Below are 24,492 nucleotides of genomic sequence, written 5' to 3'. Positions count from 1 at the left end.
CTTTATGCATAAACTTAATGTAATAAGGTTGAAAGACTACCCCCTTGTTATAGGAACCTATGTTTAGTGTAAAACCGAAAAATTTCCGTCTTAAAATGGTATGGTAAAACCTTTCATGACAAAATATCATCTTTCCACTCACAAGGACATGTTATAATGGCACATGGCCAACAAATTTTATGAATATGAATATGATTTTGTAATATAATTTTCCGTCTTAAAAACTTACTTGATGCCAAATATGTTGTGACAAATAATTCTAAGTTCAAATTTTATGGCGTAACCTTTGATTTAATACATAGTAGAGTATTAAATGACGAAATTCAACCGTCAAAATTTCCGGAAATGAATAGTGTTAACCTAAAATTTCGATTATTTCAAACAAATTGGACCTTAAGTAGTTTCCTTCAACTTGGTTAGTGATGTTTCTTGTTATTAGTATAATTCCATCCTTAAATTTTCAAAATTTCGGAACAATTACCGATATACTAATGTCTTACGTGTATTTTATACTTAAATTCATATTACATGTCAAATGGGAGTCTAATCTTACACTACTTCAAAGGAGAGCTAAAGTCTTGAAAAATTCTTTTATTTTATCCTCACGATCAAGAAATTCTCCATTCACTACAGATTGTTTGCTTCTCACACTTTCTACTTGGTACCTTCTTGTATATTTTGATCTTGTAGCATGCCGAGGAACACTAGGACCGCTCGTGGGAGGAATGTCCCACCACCACAACAACAACAAGAGGCACCACCCGCTATCACACTACCGGGATATCCGGAGATTGTTTTTGAAAATGAGGAACACCGGGACCGCTTCGAAATCCTAGCCATGAGGATAATGGCCGCTACAAAATGTGTGTCGGTAAGCACCCTTCGACCATTGGGGTCGGAGACACAAGTCCATGCCATGTTTTCGGAACTTGGTTTGGAAGGCTTATACAACCTTCAAGTGGTGAGCTACCATAATTTGACCCTTGAATTCTTAAGCTCCTTCTCTTACGATGAGGTCGACCATTCAGTACACTTTAGGGTTAGGAACACCACCTTTGATTTACCTTGTGACACCTTAGCCGACCGTTTAGGGATTAGTAGGTGAGTGGATGGGTACCACGACAAACTTCTCGAAGACATGAAAGCCTCTAGGTACTTCCACCTCCTTACTAGTAAGGGTAAGACCGTGGTGAGCGCAATGAAGGTGAGTGACATAGAGCACCCCGCCATCAAAGTCTTTATCCGTTGTTTGACCAACCTCCTATATAGGAGGAAAGACCCAAGCAAACTTAACTCGACCGAGGTACTACTAGTGAGCTCTTACCTAAACCCTTGCCGCCAAAGAGGTTTCCGTTTCAATGCCATATCCACGGTGTGCCTAGCTCTTGAGAGAATGACCGCGACGGACAAGTGCTCATTAGATTATGGGGCCTTGATAACCCGTCTATCTAGGGGGTTACTAGAGTATGCACCGGAGGCGGTGGATGGACCGATGTCCATGGATGTGGTGTACTTCGACCTCACTTGGTTAAAGGATAATAATTGGGTAATTTAAGATGACACCAGAGGTACCTTTTCGTGGAAGATCGACACAAATTGGTACATAAAGCTTCCGAATGATAACCTACCCTCAACCGCACCCTTAGACCCTATGGATGAACCTCGTCCTCGTGCCCACCATTTCATCATCCCAAGTGACCTCACCTTTGACTTGAATGATGCGGACGAAGTACGGGTTACCCCTCCGCTACCCCTTTCACCTCCTATTACCGCTGGGCGAGCCTCCGTCTCATTCCCTTTTTCGGGGTCGACCCCGAGGATGCCTCCACCCTATATCGGAGACTTTGACCGATCCCGCCCTAGTTTCGACTCCATCTACCCCATGTCCTACTTAATTAACCGAGTGAACACTGACCTGGTCCTAAGGGACACACATGAGATGACTTGGAACCAAGGAGTGCGACCCACCCATTGACCTAGCTTTTGTTCCGGGGAAGGGAATACATCGGGCGTCTTCAATGCCTACAGCATTAACCCTTCGGATTGGAGCACCATCATCTCCATTAAGAAGGGACACTTGCGACCAATGGATGGGTACCGGGGGTACCCAATTTAGCACTACCCCCCAAGGTGGTCATGGAGAGGGCACTTCCGGTGCATCTATGAGAACCGCGGGGCATGATGTTGGAGACCTTGGTGGGGGTAGTGGTAGCCACTTTGGAGGGGGATATGACTATGGTAGTGGTAGTCTTTATGAGAGTGGTTATGACTATGGGGGCGGTAGTCAATATGGGAGTTGGCACGACCGTTGCATGGTGGGCGAGATAGAGCACGAACATGCTTGGGAAGAGGCCGCACGTAGAGGATAACAAGAAGAAGAAGGAGATGAAGAAGAAGCCCTTGTGGAAGAGCGAAGAGAGGACAGCATGGAAGAGGAAACCGGTAGCCAAGGTAAAATGGCAAAGGGTAAGTCCGGTTGGGCGAAATGGGTGACAAACATCACCAAGAAGCGAAAGTCGTCTCACTAGCTTGGTTGTTTCTCTTATGTGTCGTATTCGTTGTTTGGAAAATTTAAATTTGTGTTGTATAACCCGGCTATAAGGCTAAAGATTAGTAGACATTGCATGTTAAGATGGTGTATCAACTACCATTAAGACCCTCTTGGTAAGTGTATGTATTAATAGGTGAGCTTGGATGAATTTAATGGTCGAAATATGAGACTTACAGCTTTACTCGACCGAGTAACACTCTTACTCGATCGAGTGGGAATCCACTCGGCCGATTACGTCACTCACTCGACCGAGTGCACCTTTGGACAGGGCCTGGAAATTTATCCACTCGGCCCAGTACATCACTCAATCGACCGAGTGCCTTTCACTCGACCGAGTGACTCCCCCACCCGACCGAGTGAACTCTGTTTAGCTACGTTATGATGAAATTCAAACACATTTAGGAGTATTTGACCTTCTTTTATGCATGAATCGACCTAAGACTAATGGGACGGCCCTAAGAACCGTATAAAGACGCTATGGTGATTTATTTACGTGTGTTTGCATTATTTCATCGTTCCATGTGCATGAATGTCTACTTTTAAGAGTAATTGATAAATAACGTGACAATGTGACAATAGATACATATAGATGCATATATGTGAATTCCATGGTATAATAAGAAGGGTAAATGATAACAACAGTTATGGCAATGGTTAGATTGCGGGAATGTGATAATTGGATGAGTATAGATGATAACTAGGCTTAGTTATGTAATGGCATGCGTACATACATAGTCTTACCGGGTAAGGGTACCATAACGAACTTCAGGACGAAGTTGACTTTTAGGGGGATTGAATGTAATAATTGAGAGTTTAAAGAAGCAAAACAACATCGTATGAGTACAAGTATGAGAGTCACGAGCATGAAGCCGGAAAGGGAGAGACGTGAGATCGAGTGGTTAACGAGACGGGAAGAGACTGGAAGGGTATGATAGAAAAGAAAGACTAGGGCGAACTTCGGGGACTAAGTTCATTTTAATGGGGGAAGATTGTAATACCCGGTTATTCTAGTAACCCACAAAGGACATCGGGTCACGTAAGGGGACCCATGACTACTCGAAAGTGAGGAAACGATCATAACCTAGACCAAGTAAGACCCAAACTAGACCAAGTTGAAATTACAGTGGACCGAGTAGAGTGTCAGTGGACCTAAAGAGGTGCCACTCGGTCGAGTAAGTGAGCCACTAGATCGAGTGGAGTGCACTCGGTCGAGTGAACCTGTCACTCGGCCGAGTGAAACTGTTCAGTACCCGTGAACCTTTATTTCGGGATTTCCTTCTTATCCAAACCCAACCCCACTTCTCCCACCTATTTTCTGTCACTCTAAACTTTCCCCTTTCTCTCTAAAAACCCTCCTAACCATCCTCCACCATGGCTAAGCGTGGATTAATGGTGAAGCTTTATCTCTAGTTCCGATCCAACTCTTTGTAAGTGATACTCTATCCTTCCTCTTATCCTTTAATTAACCTTAATCTTGAGGGTTAGGGTTAGTAGTTAATTAATTAGTAATTAGGGTTAGTAATATGAGTGAGTAATGAATGTTATTAAGGGGTTTTATATCGTATTATAGTTTAGGATGTATTATGATAATTGTTATGTGATTTGTTAGGATGAGACGATGTTTATGAGACAGAATCATTTGGATTCGGTATAGCTTATGAAGATGCAAAAAGGTAGGTTAATCCTACTCGGTTTTCAATAATATGGTTGTTCCATGATTAGAGTTAATTGAGTAATTAATCTCATATGATTAGTTTAGTTGCATCATAACATGATTAGTCACTAATGGTATCATTAAGGGGGTGATTATGGTAATTGTCAAGCATTATGGTACATGGGTGGTCAATGTGACTTGATGAGTCGATATTGGTACATATTTAATGTGGTCGACATACTTTTATTGTTCACATTGTGTATTGGGTAGAGTGGTGATGATATGGTGGTTGTTGAGGAGACGGAAGGCGATTGCGAGATCGTCTTCCGTTTAGGTCGCCCTTTGGAGCTTCCCACTCCAAAAGGGATGTCCACATTAATGGCTTGAGTCTGGAGGGACTCGTGTGGGCGCGACACGACATCTGGCAGGGGACCCGAGTCGCTCTTGGGCCCGGTACCACCGACGTGATCGGATTACCTTGTGAGAGTAGTGTCGTGGACGTGTTCCTGGCACTAGTCGTTGTTTGGTACGCCTGGGCGTGTCCCGATACCGGTGTGGTGATTAGAGGACGGTATTACTTCCATGTCTTGGTCATATTGCATATTTGTATATGTAGAGTCATATTCATTGTTATTATTGAAACTGGCGTTTGTTGTGTCGTGTAAAATGTCACCTATTTCCGGGGTGGCATGTGTCGATCCATATGATATTTCCGATCATATGGGGAGCAGTTGTTTACAGGTTAGCTTTGGTAGCACGCGGGAGAAGGGACGTGGCTTTATGATCTCCGAGTCAGACATGTTCGATTAGATTAGTTTAGGAGTCATGACTTGTAATCTTTCATTATTCATTTATTTTAACTAAACCATTAAACATTCTATTTATAAAATTTTTCTTGGATTGTATCTCCGATTTCACTACCTCGGGAAACCGAGATGGTAACGCTCCAATTATCTTGGCCGGATAGTTGGGGTATTACAAGTTCTATGCAAAGTACCCTCGCAGTTTATATGTCTAAGGCCGAGTATATAGCAGCGATAAATACAATAAAGGAAGTTTATTGCAAGGTTCACAGCAATGCAAATGTCGCAAATTCATTTGACTTAACCGGTCCCACAATAATCTAAGTATGAGAGTCGTACTAGGTTTATAGGAATTAAGCTAGTGGGAGATTAGCATTAAAATTGTATTTGGGGAAATACAGTTATTAAAACATGGTTGATGTTTTGGAATGTTCATCTATAATATAGTATAATATTGATTTCTTATTTAATTGTTGGTTTAGCATTAAATAAAATGTCAAGAAAGCATGTGATTTCTCTATAGGATTATTAAAAGTGTTTTCATAAGTGGAAAACTATCGGCGAACAGAGATCACGACTTAATTTTGTCCCTAGTCAGTATCACTAAATTGGACATAAGTGATGCAATGAAAGACTAGCATGAGATTGTTTGATGTTCACTCAATCGTGCGGATATATTAGATATATTGTGACTTGACCAAACTAGATTCTAACGTAGAATCAAAATCTATATTTAGTGGATTCCTTTGAAATGAGTATATTATTCCAATCATGATATGATTAGTTATGCATTGACACTGTTAAACATCGCGTCTAAAATGAGGTTATAAAGGCAGTAGTCATGGTGACTAAGAATTGAGTGGGAGTTTTGATAATAAAAGATTGATAAGTCCTCCTATGCAATAGGATTGGTGTCTAGGCCTCTTGATGAGCAAGAACTCTGAAAATGCATGGTCATATTCGATTGGATTAAGAAGTTAATCCTTATTTAAGCAGTTTGAGCATAGGATCAAGGAATGTAATTTTGATGGAAGACATAATGAGCATTGGATGTTAATTATGTTATCAAAATTGACATAAAGAGCAATGGAAATAGAAGAACTTTATATAAAGTTCTTTTTTTGCCATGTCATATTTTAGTAATTTCAATGTTTAAGAACTTTTGTTTACAATAAATCTCATTTATATAAAGTTCTTAAATTGAAAATAGATAATATGTAATTGGCCTTTCACAAGTTTCAAAGTCATATTTATTGGTCACCAAATTCCAATATGTACCAAACTAAATTCTTATTTTAGAACTTGGTTCTTTATTTTAAGAACAACTTTTAGTTGCAATAGAGGAACTTTATAATTTGAGGTTCTTATTGAAGACCCCAAAAATAAGAAACACTTTTGCTATTGCTCTAAGAGACTTAAGGAATTTTAGTATTGCGATATTGTCTAAGGACAAGTGGGAGATATGAAGGAATTGTGTCCTAAAACATTTCCAGCAATTACTAAATATAATATAGGATATAATATGGAGATAATTATTACATTATTTTATTAAATCATAATTACTTGCTAGAGAATAATTATGGTAATTAGTCATAATAAGATTGGTTAATAACTAAAATAATATAATCCTATAAGGTCACACATATAAGAACAATCAGAAAATAATAACAGTCCTATAAGGAAACAGATATGAGGCACCAGTTTTAGGAAAGGAATAGCAGTTCTTCCCTTATTCCACCTAAACTCTATTATGGTATGTGATACTATATATATCACAGATATGAGGCACCAATTATAATTTTTTTTTTTTGCACAGGTGTTTTTTTTTTTGTGATATTTTATCGAATTACCTGTGATATTGTATTGAAGAACCTCTGATATTGTAACGCAATCCTCAATCCACAAAAAGATAGTGTATCCTCATATATATATATATATATATATATATATATATATATATATATATATATATCTATATATAGAGGGTTCTAGGGTGATGGAAAAAGATGATGAAGTTTTTCCATAAGAAACCACAAGGGAGAAAACATATTATTATTCTTCCTATATACCGTCTGCCTCAAGCACTCATAAAAGTAAGAGAGCGATGTTGATCCTTCTCTTCCGTTCTAGCAGACGTGAGTTTCCGGGCTGTGCTTGCGGACCGAGAAGAGGAGCAATAAGTGGGGCTCTCATATCTCTTCTATAAGTTATTTGTGGAATTTACGTTTCAAGAGGTAAATATTCTTTTCGCCTTTTATTGTGATTCATATTATCTTATGCATGTGATCCTAGGGTAGATGTTAGGAAATTGTTTCCTGAAATTCCGCTTTCGCATCTATATAATCCTACAAGATAGACTTCTACTGAAACTATAACGGACTGTATAAGATTCTCTGTCCCGGTTATTTATTTAGCTTTACTTTTAACATAAAGATTTAGGAAAGGGGAAAGGAGCATTTGAGGCCTTGAGGGTAGTGTTATTAGATGACGAGTGGACAATAATGAAATTAAGTGATTAAACTATCCATTATGGGAAGGTTAACAAATAAATGAGACACATTAAAATGAAAATGGTAAATAAATGACCGGGCCGATGAAATACTTTGGTTAATTTTTTTTTTTTTTCCTATATAGCTTCTTTCCATTTACATCAATCTACTGCTCTTTTTGAGCAATGATTATCATTTGCCACTCAAAGAAACTGCTAGAACTAGCTACTTATAAAGTTTCAAATTTCTATTTATTTTTCGTTAAGACATTAGGCATACACCCGAAAAAAAGAAATGTATAACTATCAAAGGGCAGATTTAGGAATCTCATTTAATTACATTTTAGGGCAGGCTTTGAATAGTTATGGAAACAAATCAAATCAACTTGCTCTAGGGTATTTAATGTACTGCTTTGTATAGATAGGTCCATAACATTTTTTAAAAGGAAAAAACCCAAATCAATTGATAAGAGTAAGTAACACTCCCTAGGTCTCAATTACTCGTCTACCTATTTTTATTATCTGTTAGGGATATTATAATTAAAGGTAAACGAATAATTGAGACGGAGGGAATAACTTATACTTCATTCATAAAATAGAAACAAATTAAAATATCACAAGAAATGTTTATAGTTTTATATATGGTCAAATTAGACATATTTTGCTAATATCATATAATTTTTTATTAATAAAATGATCTATTCGATCACAAACCAACATTATACAGTAAGAAATCACGATCCAACGTTAATTAGTAAGAAATCACAATCGAGCATTAATTAATAGTCAACTTTTCAATATGAAATTCAGGAAGAAAATAAGGAAAATACTCTTGTAATAATTGTAATAAACCAACCTGAAAATTGATAGAGAACATGCATGCAATGGTGGAGGTAGGCCCCCCCCTCCCCCCGGCGGTTGTGATTTTTTAAATTTTTAGTTAAAATTTTCGAATTTTTTTAGTGTACCTTATATTATTAGTCATCCGTTCCTCCTAAAATTTTTCGCCCCCTAAGCTCAAATCCTGGCTCCGCCACTACATGACACCATACAAAAAAGTTACCATATTATGAACTGACCCATTCATAAATGCAACTAGAGAATAATTGTCTAATTGCTGAAATAAATCAATCAATGATTGATGAGTAAGAGTATTCACCAGAGACCATCCATTATTCATAGTAGTTCTAGTTCATATGACTCTAATTAACACACATTTTCAGAGAATGTGACCTCTAATTCAATTGTTGTCAAAAATAACACTCAAATTCACTAGAGCACTCACAATAGAGAGGAGGTTATCTTCCTCTTATTTTTTCATTCACCCTCTATTTTTATAACACCTCAATGTCTTTTCATTTACCTTATTTTTCATTATTATCATCCTCTAGTTTTCTTACCACAATAGAGAGGATCCTCTTAAATTATAAATCTTGCTTTAAATAATCTCATATTTGATAAATAAATAAATTATTAGACACAAAGAAAGTAATGGTTGGTTAGTGGGCATTAGGGCCAATGTTTACTTTCCTCTAAAAGTAGAGGAAGTAACCATTTTTTTCTTGCTAAGAGGACATGTAACATATGCCTCACAATAGAGAGGATATCCTCTTAGAAGAGAGAGAGGGTTAAGAGAATGCTCAATCCTCTCTATTGTGGGTGCTCTTAAGTTCGATGCTTATCGGAGTATATTTCTACCACCCGATCACGTTTATATTTTATGTATTAACGAAAATAAAAGGAATTTAAAGAAAATTACTCGTATTATAGAGTACCAACTGGTGAAACTATACCGTCATCCTTTTTCTATTGTTTTAAAAAAGGAAAATAACACTGAAATTCATAAAGTTTCGATGGTACACTATCATACTCCCTCCTATTTTAAATAACTCACCCTATTTCCTTTTTCGTCTATTCACAATACTCTCCCTATTTCCTTATTTGACAAACTTTCAAAGTTAATAAAAACATCACTATCTCGATTTCGTCCTAGTTATATAGACTAAATGTCTAACTACATTGATGAGGAGCATCAAGAAAACAACTCGTGAACCATAAAATTTAGCACAAATGGTGTAAATCTAATAAAATTAGCTAAAAATAATAAAATTTCCTGAAAATGAAGGAAGAAGAATAGCCCACCAAATAGAGAGGAAAGAGAAGAAGAAGATGCTAACGTTATCATGAAAAAGAGTACCTGCAAATTAGAGCAGCGCTCATCACTTCTATCCAACCCACAACACAACAAATTCAGTAACCACCCTTCCCTTTTTCACTCCTCTCTCTCTTACATTTCATTGCTACACGTGAATGGGGGGCTATTTTTTAAATTTTTTATGATAGGGTGATCATAAGTATTCCCTACCGATAATTAGGGTAGTTTTTGAGTCCTTAACACAACTTAAAGATCTTATGCCAAAAAATATTTTAAATAGAAAAATGAGTTAGCGCCACCCGGTGGTGTCCGATCCCGGCGCCACCCTCTCACATATCCTAAATTTATAAGTAATGATACGGCGCCACCAGGTGGCGCTCAATTTCGGCGCCACCCTCTCATATGCATCCTTTTTTATGGAGGTCTCAATTTATTTTATGGGATTTATCCATTATTTTTGGGGTCCACATTTATTGTTTGTGAGAGGGATTAATGATAATTTTAGTGTGTTTGTGACTTCTTAGTTTCAATTTGTCTTCGCTAATTAAAGTCCTCTAATATTTTTTTCAAAATATTTTCTTTAAATGTTTTCGCTTTGTTAATTTTCTAAAGAGAGATATTTTTTTTCGTTTTCTGCAATAGTTAGTCCAATTAAATTGTATTCAATGTATTTCAAAGATTATACTTTGTTAATGTTCTTAAGATTTTCACGTTTGTACATAAAGTGAATGATTGATTGATAATATCATCTGATCCTTTAAATTTTTCTTTGAATCAATTTTTTTTTTTTGCAATTTTTTTTCGTTTTTTTTTTCTTTTTCAAAATTCATTTGATGTATAATCTATAGTTTTTAATGTAAGCATAATATAAAGAGGAATTATAATGAAGAGAGGAAAAGTGTAGTAGCAAGAGTCTTAATTAATTCTATAGCAGTGAGGATCCTTTGTCATTTGGTGTCCCATTCCGTGTCCCACTTCATACACATTTTAACACATCAACAAATTACCACATTTATTGTGTATTTTTTATTTACAACAAATGATGTGTCAAGATGTGTATGTAATGGGACGCAAAATGGGACACCAAAATGAGACAGATGATCTCACTGATTCAATAGACATCATGGGGGACCCCACATTAGAAAAAAAAGAAAAAAAAACCAACAATCAATAGAAATCCTTTAAAAAAACTCATCTTTTATACTATGTAGATTCTAAAATCATATTATTGATTATACTGAACATTTAAATTTTGTTTCATACTCCGTATTAATTACCTTAATTATCCCAAATACCTAAATTTCTTTTATTTACAATATTTTAATCATTAGATAAATTTCTTTTATCTTATTATTAATAGGAATATTTATAATAGTCGGGCCTCAACCATAACCTTAAGGTTTTGGTTGAGATGGTCTATCTATCAACCTGTGGCATCATCGTCTAGGACACCCCTCAATTGCTACTTTAAAATTATTGAGTTCAAATTTTAATTTCCGTATTTCCCAATTTTCGCACTGTAACGCTTGCTTAATTAATAAAAGCCACAAACTTCCATTTTCCGTTTCAACCCTAATTTCATGCGCTCCACTTGACCTAATTTTCTCCGATGTTTGGACCGCACCCATTCTATCTCACGATTCATATAAATACTATGTCATATTTGTTGATCATTTTACACATTATTTTTGGTTATATCCACTAAAAAAAAATCCGACACATTAACCACATTTCATCGTTTTAAATTCATAATCGAAAAATACTTTAACAAACCCATACGCCAATTCTACTCGGACAATGGCGGAGAATATAAAAAATTAAACCCTTCACTCCTTGACGATGGTGTCACGCACCTTACCTCCCCACCACACACACCCGAACATAATGGGTTCGCTGAACGTCGCCACCGTCACATTGTCGAAACTGGCCTTGCTCTTCTTACCCATGCTCGGCTCCCAACCACATTCTGGCCCTATGCCTTCTCCACCGCAACCTATCTCATCAACAGACTACCCTCCGTCACTATCAAAAATGAAACACCCTACAAACTTCTATTCAACCAAATTACCTAATTATCAAAAACTCCACTCCTTTGGATGCCTCTGTTACCTGTGGCTACGGCCTTACACTAATCACAAACTCGACCCAAAATCCACTCCATGTATTTTCGTTGGATACTCCAATACTCAAAGCGCATATTTTTGTTTTGACCCATCCAACCAAAGGCTCTACACTTCACGACATGTTCGGTTTGTCGAAACCGAATTTCCTTATCCGGACCTCGTGAAACAACCAGTCCCTTCCTCCCTTTCTTCTAACCAATGGTGTGACCTTACCATTCCTCTACTTGACACACCACCTCTCGTCATCACCTCTCCTGCCCAGTCCACACCTCTTGACCCTACCTCCCCACGTTCCCCACCCTCTACTGCCACAACTTCACCACTATCTCCTTCCACTGCCGCCTCCTCCCCTGACCACCAAGTCAGCTCTCCTCCACCTCTCAATCATCCACCACCACTTCCACATCCAGCCCTATTCCCGACCCCCCTCCACCTCCACCAATCCCTACCCGAGTCACCACCCGCTTGTCCAATAATATCATTAAACCCAACCCTAAATATGTTAAAACCGAAACCCTTCCCAGTCCCCATGTCACCCCCACCACGACCAAGCAAGCTCTCATCGACCCTCGCTGGAGAGCCGCTATGGTCGATGAACATGAAGCCCTTCTACGCAATCAAACATGGACACTCGTACCTCGCCATAATGCCCCTAATGTTGTTGGATGTAAATGGGTGTTTCGAATTAAATATAATCCCGATGGTAGTCTCAAACAACACAAGGCTCGTTTAGTTGCCAAAGGGTTCCATCAACGCCCCGACATCGACTACTCTGAAACATTTAGCCCAGTTATAAAACCCACGACAATTCGTCTCATCCTTACCCTTGCCGTCACTAACAGTTGGCATTTGCATCAAATAGATATTAACAACGTATTCCCTCAAGGGAACCTCACTGACACGGTATTTATGATCCAACCCCCTGGTTTTGTCAATTCCGACATGCCTGATTATGTTTGCAAGCTTAACAAGGCTATTTACGGCCTCAAACAAGCCCCGAGAGCATGGTATACGAAACTCAAAAATTATCTCCTCACCTCAGGTTTCAAAAACTCCCTCTCAGACCCTTCGCTATTTATTTTTAACACCCCCACCACACGTCTTTTTGTACTTGTTTACGTTGACGATGTTATCGTCACCGGACCAAATGTTCATCACATTCACTCGTTCATTACAAAAATTTCTACAAAATTCTCACTTAAAGACCTAGGCCCTCTATCTTATTTTCTAGGAATTGAGGTAACACCCACAAAAAATGGTTTGCATCTAAACCAAACAAAATATTTGTCTGATGTCTTACACAAATACAAAATGCAAGATTGCAAGCCTGCCTCAACACCCATGCTATCCCACCCACCACTTATTAAAGAACCCTCTCAACCCATCGAAAATGAGACTGACTATCGTGCTCTAGTCGGTAGCTTACAATACCTCTCACTCACTAGACCCGACATTGCTTTTTCTGTCAACAAACTCGCCCAGTTCCTCACTCACCCTACCTCGTCTCACTGGTCAGCTCTAAAAAGGCTTATACGGTACCTTCAGGGAACTCTACATCTCGACATACACTTAACGGATTCCTCTCCTCTCGGTCTCCATGCGTTTTGCGACGCTGATTGGGGTGGTGATCCCACCGACTATGTGTCCACCTCTGGTTACTTGATTTATTTAGGGCGTAATCCCATTTCATGGTCTTCCAAGAAGCAGAAAGCCCTATCATTATCCTCGACGGAGGCTGAATTTCGTGCCATAGCCAATACTACCTCCGAGTTACTTTGGTTGCATTCACTTCTTCAAGAGCTCGGGTTACCTCAGTCTCAAGCTCCCACTATCTATTGTGATAATCTAAGTGCCACGCATTACTCGGTCAATCCCGTCTTTCACTCCAGAATGAAACATTTTGCCCTATCCTTCCATTTTGTGAAAGAACATGTTCGACAAGGCACTATTCGGATTCAACACATAAATAGCACTGACCAACTAGCCGATGCATTAACGAAACCGCTCCACAAACCGCGCTTCCTTGAATTATCTTCCAAGATTGGACTCCATCGAAGACTGTCCATCTTGAGTGGGAATGTCAAAGATATTACTCAACCAATTCCTTAATTGGTGGAGAATCCTACGTACATATTTGCATAGTCTTAGCTACTGTATCTTCTTGTTAGTTGTTATCATATTAGGTTTAGTTGTTCCTATTTTCTAGTATCCTATTGACCAACAACACCTCTTGTATAATTATAAATACTCTTGTACTCATGCCTCTTATTTGTCAATAACATTCATATCAAAACAATTATCTTATATGGTATTAGGTTTTCATCGATCCTTATACCGACTTTGCTTTGCTACTGCCATCACCCTCCACTCGACACACCCATGGCTTCCAACAACAACCTCATTCCAAACCTTGATGAACCCACCAAACCCCTCCTCTCCATCTCGTTCCCACACTGTACCAAACTCACGGCAAACACGTACCGATCGTGGAGCTATCAAATTACCCGTCTCCTTCAAGGCTACGGTCTCTTTTCGTACCTTGATGGGACCAAGACACCACCACCCAAAACCGTGACTCCCACCGCCACCGGGCTGCCGGACCCCGAACCCTTACCCAACCCAGCCTACAACACCTGGTTTAGACAAGATCAACTCATCCTCGGTGCTATTGCTGGCACTCTTGATGAGTCGGTCTCCTCTATTCTCCTCGATGCTAACACGTCCCATGAAGCTTGGACTACCCTAGCCACGACTTACGCCAACCCCTCCCGTGGACATATCCTGCAAGTTAAGGATCGTCTCCGTGGTATCACTTTAGGCGACAAACCCGTCTCTGAATACATGCTTGCCATTAAAGCATGTACAACCCAATTAGCCCAACTTGGTAAACCAATGGACAACGAAGATATTACCTCTCAAATTATTAGCGGCCTCGACCCCGTTCTATACAAACCCGTCATTGATTCCGTCAGGGCTCGTGATTCACCAATTTCTTTCGAACAATTTCACGAGAAATTGATCCAACATGAACTGACTGTCAAGGATCAACCCTCTGCCACCACCTTTACACCCTCGGCACATGCTGCAACAACTCGTCCCTACACCCAAAACCAACCACTCTACTACCCACAAAACCACCAACCCACCTACTACCACCAAAGTCGTGCCCCACACCACAACCACGCCTATAATCGTGCCTCCAACACCTCTGATTCCCAACCGAAACCGTTTAAAGGGAAATGTCAATATCGTAGGTCCGTGGATCATGTCATTCGTGACTGCCCTAACTTTAAACGAGACTATCCCGATGTCGTTTTTCCACCACCACTACAAAAACAGTCTCACCCTCATGCCCACACAGCTACAACTTTGACCAACCCTACCTCCTCCTACCTTATTGATAGCGGAGCCTCTCATCATATCACTAACGATCTCGACACACTTGCTCTTCATTCCGCGTATGATGGTCCCGATGACCTAGTCATTGGCGATGGCTCCACCCTTCCTATCACCCACCACGGTTCATTCTCTATCTCCACTTCCTCTCACACTCTTAATTTTAATAATGTTCTTGATGTTCCAACTATTTCTCGTCCCTTAATTTTCGTATCTCAGTTTTGCAAAGATAACCATGCTATTGCTTGCTTCTCACACTCTTCCTTTTGTTTTAAGGACCTTAAAACCGGAGCTGTTCTTCTTCATGGCCAATTTGTAGACGACTCATACCACTGGCGCCGCCCTACCTCCTCAACGCCTCAAGCTCACGCAACCATCACCTTAAAGTTTTGGTTGAGATGGTTCATCTATCATGGTATCAGAGCCAGTGTGACCAAAGGTCACGGGTTCAAATCCTGGCAACCTCAAAACTCCTCAAAAACTCGAAGTGGAAACCCGGCACACGGTGCGGGGGAGCCGGTGCACAACTAACCACTCTTCAAGCCCAACGGGCATTTGAGTGAGGGAGCGTAATAGGAATATTTATAATAGTTGGGGCTCAACCATAACCTTAAGGTTTTGGTTGAGATGGTCTATCTATCAATTATTACTTCCATTCACCACTATTATTTTAAAGTAATGATACGGCGCCATCGGGTGGCGCTCAATTTCGGCGCCACCCTCTCACATGCACCCCTTATTATTGGGGTTCCCACTTATTCTATGGGATGTATTCATTATTTTGTGGGTCCCCATTTATTGCATGTGAGAGGGTGGCGCGAGATTGGGCGCCACCGAGTGACGCTAACTCATTTTTCATAAATTTATAAATCATTGCATAGGATTAACCCATACAAACAAATAACTAATGAAATTCATAAAATAAAAATAAAAAATAATGGTGGATGAAAGAGGTGGCTACATTTAGAACATAAATTAGGAGAATCAGTATTTTACATCCTTTAATTTCAGAAGAAGGATGAGAATAAGACCACCTCTAACCAAGGTCAATTGGAGAAGGGGGGGGGGGGTCAGTTGGTGAAAGGTCACCTTAATCCACATTTAAGCAAAAGATTAGGGTGACCCAAGGGTTGAAAAGGTGAGAAGAGGTCAATTGGTGACCTTTACTTGCTCAAATTGACCCAAGAATTGACCATACATGTGTCAAATTGTAATTGGTTACAACATTTAAAATCCAATAAAAAAAAGAAAACTAATATATTAACATTAAAAGTACAAAGAGTATGCGGTTTTTTTAATGTATGCGGCTTTTTAAATTATGTATGCGGTTTTTTTAATTATGTATACGGTTTTTTTTAATGTATGCGGCTTTTTTTAATTGCTCAAATTATGTATGCGGCCTTTTTAATTATGTATGCAGTTTTTTTTATTGTCAATGAAATCGGCTTTTCGATTATTAAATTTTAACTTTGTTATTTAATAATTTTTTTCCGAAGTGTACGTCATTAAATTAATGTTTATTATATTGGAGTACTTTTATTTTTTTAAAATTACAATAAAAACTTGTGTATAATTAGTTAGTAAATAATAATTGAAAAAAGTAAGAGAGATGTTTTAGTGGGGTAGAGTAGGGGTGAACAAAAAGTGGTCCGGACCGGCAAACCGGACCGACCCGGACCGGCCGGTCCGGTCCGGTCCAGACCGGATACATACCGGTCCGGTCTCCGGGTCCCAAAAAATATGGTGACCGGTCTTCGGCCCGGTCCGGTCCGGTCCACATAAAAAAAATAAAACTAAATTTCCTTATAAATTAGTACCGGTCCGGTCCAAAACCGGAAAAAACCGGATCTAAAGGGTTCCGGTCCGGTCCGGTCCGGGTCCCCTTCTAACCGGTCCGGTCCGCGGTCTTGGGATATGTGGTTATCCGGTCCGCGGGTTCATCCGGTCCGGTCCGGTCCGGTCCGGTTTTGGACCGGTGAGCACCCCTAGGGTAGAGTGTAGAAAATAATTGGAAATGTTGGAAAGTGGAAAATGATTGGATTAATTGACCCAGGTTGTGACCTTTTGCTTGGGAGGGTGAACATGGGTCAAGTTAATAAGGAGTGATTAAGAGTAAAATTCTAATTGACCCGATTAAGTCGATCTAACGTATCCTATACAGGGTTATTGGTGGTTTTGTGATAATTATTAATAACAAAGTTATACATTTTATTTTAATAATTACATAAAGTTTTATTTTAATAGAATAAATTATGAAGAGATAAAATTACATATCTATCCTTAAAATTTTGGTGCAAAAATGAAAACTCATGTTTCGCTTTATAATTTTATTTTTCTTTAATTAAGGTGGCACCCTATCGCTGTTCGTAAATTTATCGTCAATTCGTCAAACTAGTACCTGCATTTTTTTAGGACATTTGTAAAGCAAAAAAAAAAAAAAAAAAGCACAGAAACCCACAACACGCTTAACTACAAGAAACACACAGTAACAATCAGAAATTGAAATCATATAATACCATCGATATAAAACAAACATATAATCATAAATGTAGTACTCGTATGAAGATTTTTCCCTAGACGGGTTGGGTCTGTTCTCGAGTCAGTTAGATTTTAACATTTCTCGACTCAAAAATAAGCCGTCATTTTAAAAATAGGCCAACATTGTTAAGTGTTACTCATTTCAGTACCATCATATTCACGTACAGCTTTTTATCATACTTTTTATCAATCTTATTGCCAATAATACTAATAAAACGATCACAATAGTAATAAGTTGTATGAATAGTTTTCGTTAGTCGGGTTGGATCGATTTTTGAGTCCGATAGATTTTAATATTTCTCAGCTCAAAAATAAGCCATCATTTTAAAAATAGGCCAACATTGTCAAGTGTTACGCATTTCAGTACCATCATATTCACGTACAGCTTTTTATCAATTTTGTCGACAATAGTAAAAATAAACTGGTAAAATTGACTGACCTTGAAAATAAGGTGCCACAATCACAACGGTACTCTCTAGTACCACAAGTCTTAGAATGAGCTTTCCAATCAGATTGAACAGCATAACGCTTAGAACATTTCTCACACTTGAATTTCTTCTCACCATGTTTCCTTGAGTAATGTTTCTTGATACCGGTGAGGTCGCCAAGGGCACGAGCTGCGTCGTGGTGGACGCAAGTCGGTTCAGGGCAAAGGTACACCTTCTTACGGACTTGGTCTTTGTTACTCTTTTGCTTTAACTTCCATGGTAGATTATGACCTCTTCTATGAAGTTGAAGATTTTGTTCTCTTTGAAATCCTTTGTTGCATACTTCACATATGAATCGATTTGTGGCCATTAAGGTCTTTGGTGATAGTGCTATCACTTCCGCATCTGGATCTGAGAATTTTATCGCAAAATTATAAATTTTAATTCATGTCCGTAGACCTGATCGACTTATTGGATTTAGAAAAATCGAAATTATTAGAACAAATTTTGATTCGTATCCATAAAACAAATTGTTGCAATCACACACATCTGAAAATGGTACACTCACATATAGGAAAATGGAGTTTTGTGTTCAATTCATGTCCATAAACCTGATCGCCTTAATTAGATTTAAGAAAATCGAAATTATTATGCATAAAATAAATTGTTTCAATCACACATATTCAAACATGTTACAATCACATATAAGAAATTTATGTTGATAATTTTTTTGATTAATGACGGTCCAATTATTAAAAAACAAATGACCAAAACAAAATGGATCGAACTTAACAAGGCCATTAAAACACCACAACACTTGGAGAAACACATAGACACAAGATAAATGTTGTTAACTTTATAGATGTAAGAAAACTTAATGAAATAAAACATGTTGTAAGGGTTTGGAAGTTTTAGTACTCCCTAGCTAGCTAAAAAAGGAGAGAAAATCCAAAATAAAATAGACATCATTATTTTCATTCAGTTTCTTTTGTATTGTCAACACATAAAAACATCATATTTATGTGTATGTGTGTATGTATGTAGCTAGGTGTTTATGTGTACTAACAGATAACACAAAGAGTCATTGCAGAAATGAACAAAAAAGAGAAGAAAAATCCATAGTCAAATTAATTGTTTAGCTTCCACAAATTAGGGTTTTCTTTTTCAAGAATTCGGTTGTTTTTATTTAAATAAAAATAAAAATAAAAAAGGGAATAGACTAAAAACACCACACAAAGACATAAACCAAATTGATGTAATAAACAAAAAGGCAAAAAATACTTCACAACCATCATCTAGCTAGATTGCAAATATATTTTGGTTTATATATGTCTATAAATATATACGATTGAAAATATTTGGGATTTTTCTAGAGTTAATAGTAGGAGTAAACTACTAACATTTGCTTGGTGTACCAGGAAGGCTCCTTTTCTTCTTATTAGGTAGTGTTGATGAAGATGATGGCGGTGTTGGGACGGCTGAGGAGAGGTGATGATGAAGTTGTGGTGCTTGTTGTCGAGGTTGTGGCGGTGGCGGTGGTGGAACTCCTTCTCTAGTACCAAAGAAAGGCGATGAAGATGAAGATGTTGCCATGATGATGAACAATTATTTCTACAAGATGTATTCTTAGATATTTTATATTTTATTTTTTTAAACCTCTCTCTTTCTATCTCTATGTATCAACCACTTTACTAGCTAGTTCTATGAACTTGTGATAGTAGTACTTGTGCAAAATCTAATATATATTCTGGGAAGAGGGATGAATTTAATCTCTAACCCCACATGCAAATTCACTCGTTTTAGAATTGTAGCAATTAAAGGGACCTTCAAATAAATTGTTATTCAAGCTTTAGTTAATGGAAGTTGTTGATTAATGATGAACCCTAAAATGGCAATTGAATGGGGGGGGGGGGGGGGGGGGAGCTTATAGTATTTGTATTAGAGATAATATCGTAATATACTTTATACCTTATATTGTTCCGAGAATATTCCTATATGGTTATGGGAATATCTCTCTATGATTTAGTCTTTCTAATTATTAGCAACCTCTTGTATTATATAAACGTTATACATTAATGATAACGATACACTTTCGGTTCCATTCTCTTAACATGGTATCGAGCCAGACATAAAAATCCCTAAAAAAAACCTAAACGCCATCATCTTCTTCTTGCCATGGCAGGTGACGACGTTATTTCCACTGCACATATCTCCGGTAACTCCGACACTCACGAAAAAATCGATCCCTTATCTCCGTTTTTTCTTGGGTCTCACGATATACCAGGCATAACTATTTCCCAGGTCAAATTGACTAGCAATAACTATGAAGATTGGAGCCGTTCTATGCGGATGTCTCTCAAATCCCGTCGCAAATTCGGATTTTGTGACGGCACCATAAAAAAACCGACTGATAAATTACTGCTTGAGCAATGGGAGATTTTCAATTGCATCACTGTTCAATGGCTTCGAAATACAATTGACTCATCTGCTCTAGAAAGTGTTCCGTATGTTGAAGATGCCGCTGCTTTGTGGGGTGATTTGGAGGAACGTTTTTCCGTGGTTGATGGTACGTTGATCCATTCTCTCAAGACTGAACTCGTTAATTGCAAACAAACTAAAGGTATGTCCGTTACCACATACTATGGGAAACTGAAATCATTGTGGGATGCTCTCGCTGTTCACGAGCCACCTTTTGCGTGTAAATGCGGGAGGTGGCTTTGTAACATCGCTCCACAAGCAATTAAAAGACTAGACAATGAAAGACTTCCCTTATTTTTTAGGGCCTTGATAGCTCTTTATATGGTAATCTTCGAAACCAATAGTTCCAACTCGAACCCCTACCCACCCTCAATCGTGGATATTATGCCGCGTTACAGGCTGAACGTTTACTTGGTGAAGCCTCGCCGTCGCCTGATGTCCTTGATATTGTCGCGTTTGCTGTCCCTGGCGTGTATCACACTTCCACTGATTGGAAAGCCCTGCGTGAAAAAGAAAAGATGGAACGTCGTAAATTGTTTTGCTCTCACTGCACTATACATGGTCATGATTTAAACTCTTGTTTTATTAAGCAAAATAAGTTCCCGGATTGGTGGGGTAGTCGGCCTCGTACTTTAGCAGACTTTCACCATGGAAAAACTAATGGGGCCGGGGCAGGGAACTCGGGTGCCTCGGGTTCAGGGTCCCATCGTAATACTGGTGGTTCTCTTGTTCATGCTAATGTTGTAACTACTGCGCCATGTGATGCTTCTTATTCTATTGCTTCTTCTGATCGGTTATCGGGTACGTGTAATAATTGGATTATAGATACCGGTGCTTCTAATCATGTTACAGGTAACCCGGCCATCTTTACGGAGCACACAACAATTTCACCTAGGCCTGTTGGTCTTCCTAATAGGCAGCAAGTAATGGCTACCGTAAAGGGGGACAGTGTGCATCACCGATAATATTATTCTTCATCGGGTTTTGTTTATTCCGAGTTTGACTGGTAACTTAATCTCTGTTTCACAGTTAACTACTGATAATAATTATGTCTTGAAATTTGCTAAAGACTTTTGCTTCATACAGGATCGTTCCTCGAAGACGATGATTGGAGTAGGTGAGCTACGAGATGTACTTTATTTTCTACATTTGGAGGACAAGCTCTCAACAGTTCATATAGTAGGCACAATGGGGATGTACAAACTGTGGCACTATCGACTTGGCAATCCGGGTGATCAAGTGGTTAAATTTATTCCTTTAGCTCATACTTTTAATTTGAATAAACGCTTGGTGTGCGATGTGTGCCACCTTGCTAAACAACATCGTCATAGCTTCGATTTAAGAGACAACATTGCCAATGCGGTTTTTGATTTAATTCATTGCGACCTATGGGGGCCGTACTGTACTCCTTCATCTTGTGGTGCCAAGTAGTTTTTGACCATAGTCGATGATTGCTCTCGTTCTGTATGGGTCTATTTATTGCTTGATAAAACTGAGGTTACATAAATGTTTACGTCTTTTCTATCGATGGTACAAACCCAGTTTTCTAAGTAGGTCAAGATGGTACGGAGTGACAATGACAATGAGTTTAATTGTATCGTATGATATTTCTTGAATCATGGGATTCATTTTCAGACGTCTTGCGTCGGGATGCCTCAACAAAATGGGCGGGTCGAACGCAAGCATCGTCACATACTTAATGTCGCACGGGCTTTACTCTTTCAGGGTCATCTTCCTAAAAAAATTTGGGGTGAATGTATACTTACAGCTGCATATTTAATTAATCGCACTCCGACTGCTCTTCTTGCTAATAAGACACCCTACAAGGCATTATTGGGCACGCCTCCCTCTTATACAAATTTACGAGTCTTTGGTTGTCTTTGCTTCGTTGACAATCATAAAACATGGGGAGATAAATTCAAAAAAAGGAGGCGTAAATGTATTTTTCTGGGCTATCCTCATAATAAGAAAGGGTGGAAAGTTTATGATCTTGAGACGGATACATTTATGGTTTCCCGTGATGTTATTTTATATGAGGACCAATTTCCTCTTGCTGCTACTGGTTCCCACGAGCCCAGTCCTCATGATGTTCTACTGGTCCGTGATGAGCCTGAAACCGAGCTTCCTTCTGAGCCTGCTACTGAGTCTCCATTGCCGCCAGACACTGACCATGCTGCTGATCAGCTTGACACCACCGTGCCCACTTCATCTGCTGTGTCTAATACGGTTGATAATATCGCATCTGCTGACCTTGGCCGTGGACATAGGCTCAAATTTCCCAATTCCAAGTTACGGGGGTATGTTCTTGATACTACTCACAGTCCATCTCCGCCTATCTCACCTAGTCCGTCTTCATCGCCTTCAGGTACTCCTTATCATTTTGCAAATTATGTTAACTGTAAAAATTTTTCGACTCGACGCAGAACTTTTCTCGCAGCTCTCATTGCAGGTGTGGAACCCACTTCGTTTAAAGTGGCTATTCATGACGAAGGTTGGTGTCGTGCCATGCAAGATGAGATTACTGCTCTCGAGAATATTGGCATTTGGGAATTATCCGATCTTCCTTTTGGTAAGAAGGCTCTTGGTTGTCGTTGGGTCTATAAAATAAAGTATAAGTCATACGGGTCTGTTGAACATCTCAAAGCCCGTCTGGTTGTCTATGGAAATCACCACGTGGAAGGCTTGGATTATGGTGAAACCTTCGATCCTGTTGTCAAAATGGTCACCATACGGGCCTTTCTTGCTATTGCTGCTGTAAAGAAATGGGAATTACACCAAATGGATGTGCACAACGAATTTTTACATGGAGACTTAGCCTAAGAGGTTTATATGAAGCTTCCACCTAGTTTTACTCATGCTAAAGAGGGAAAGGTATGTCGATTGAAGAAATTTTTATACAGCCTCTGACAAGCTCTTCGCTGTTGGTTTGCTAAGTTTATCGGTGCCTTACGTGACTATAGGTTTCAACAATATTATTCTGATTACTCTCTCTTTACCTACTCGTGTGCTGAGGTATGTTTATACGTCTTAGTTTATGTCGATGACCTAGTTCTTGCGGGTAATGATTCCCTTGCCATCACTATTTTTAAGACATATTTGAGCACATGTTTCCATATGAGGGATTTGGGTCCTTTGAAATATTTTCTTGGTCTTGAGGTTGGCCGTAACACAGAAGATATATATCTTAATCAGCAAAAATATGTGCTTGATATTGTCACTGAAACTGGCTTATTGGGTGCAAAACCCGCCACAAGGCCCATTGAGAAAAATCATCACCTTAGTGCTGCTACCGGCCCACTCCTTACTGATCCTGAACGTTATCGATGACTGGTTGACCGTTTGGTCTATTTAGCAGTGACTCGTCCTGATTTATCCTATGCCGTCCATATCCTGTCTCAGTTTCTTCAGCAACCACGTGAGGCAAATATGGAAGCCGCCTTGCGTGTGGTACGTTATCTTAAAGGGAGCCCTGGTCAAGGCATTTTATTACGCGCAGACAGTGATTTTACGGTGTCTGGGTGGTGTGATTCTGATTGGGGTACTTGTTCCTTAAGTCGACGTTCGGTGACAGGGTGGTTTATCTTCCTTGGCAACTCTCCCGTCTCATAGAAAACTAAGAAACAACACACTATTTCTTTATCTTCTACTGAGGCCGAATATAAGTCCATGGCTTATGTCGTCTGTGAATTGAAATGGCTTCAAGGACTTCTTGCTAGCTTAGACGTTTCTTTATCTTACCCTATGCACTTGTTCTGTGATAATCAATCCACTCTTCATCTTGCCTAGAATCCTGTTTTTCATGAACGAACAAAACATATTGAGATCGACTGTCACTTTGTTCATGATGCTATTACGGAAGCTTTGATTAAGCCGTTTCA

At 38.9% G+C, this 24,492-nt stretch overlaps 2 protein-coding genes across 2 annotated transcripts in view; one reads left to right on the top strand and one right to left on the bottom strand.

The window, feature by feature from the left end:
* The window catches only part of LOC141626489 (protein indeterminate-domain 4, chloroplastic-like), a 38,191-nt gene extending 18,462 nt beyond the window's left edge, over nt 1–19,729 (bottom strand). The window contains exons 1-2 of the mRNA XM_074440269.1: nt 19,537–19,729; nt 18,148–18,547 (exon numbers count right to left, since the gene is read on the bottom strand). Of these exons, the coding sequence (XP_074296370.1) occupies nt 18,148–18,547; nt 19,537–19,729 (593 nt within the window). The remainder of the gene's footprint in view (nt 1–18,147; nt 18,548–19,536) is intronic.
* A 582-nt stretch (nt 19,730–20,311) lies between these two features.
* Nucleotides 20,312–22,045, top strand: LOC141631539 (uncharacterized). The gene is made up of 3 exons (XM_074444198.1): nt 20,312–20,938; nt 21,013–21,537; nt 21,644–22,045. Exons 1-3 carry the CDS (start codon nt 20,312–20,314, stop codon nt 22,043–22,045), a joined length of 1,554 nt encoding a protein of 517 aa, XP_074300299.1.
* The last annotated feature ends 2,447 nt before the right edge of the window (nt 22,046–24,492 follow it).

Source organism: Silene latifolia, chromosome Y (genome assembly GCF_048544455.1).
Source record: "Silene latifolia isolate original U9 population chromosome Y, ASM4854445v1, whole genome shotgun sequence".
Classification (NCBI taxonomy): domain Eukaryota; kingdom Viridiplantae; phylum Streptophyta; class Magnoliopsida; order Caryophyllales; family Caryophyllaceae; genus Silene; species Silene latifolia.
This window is presented reverse-complemented; position numbering and strand designations above follow the sequence as displayed.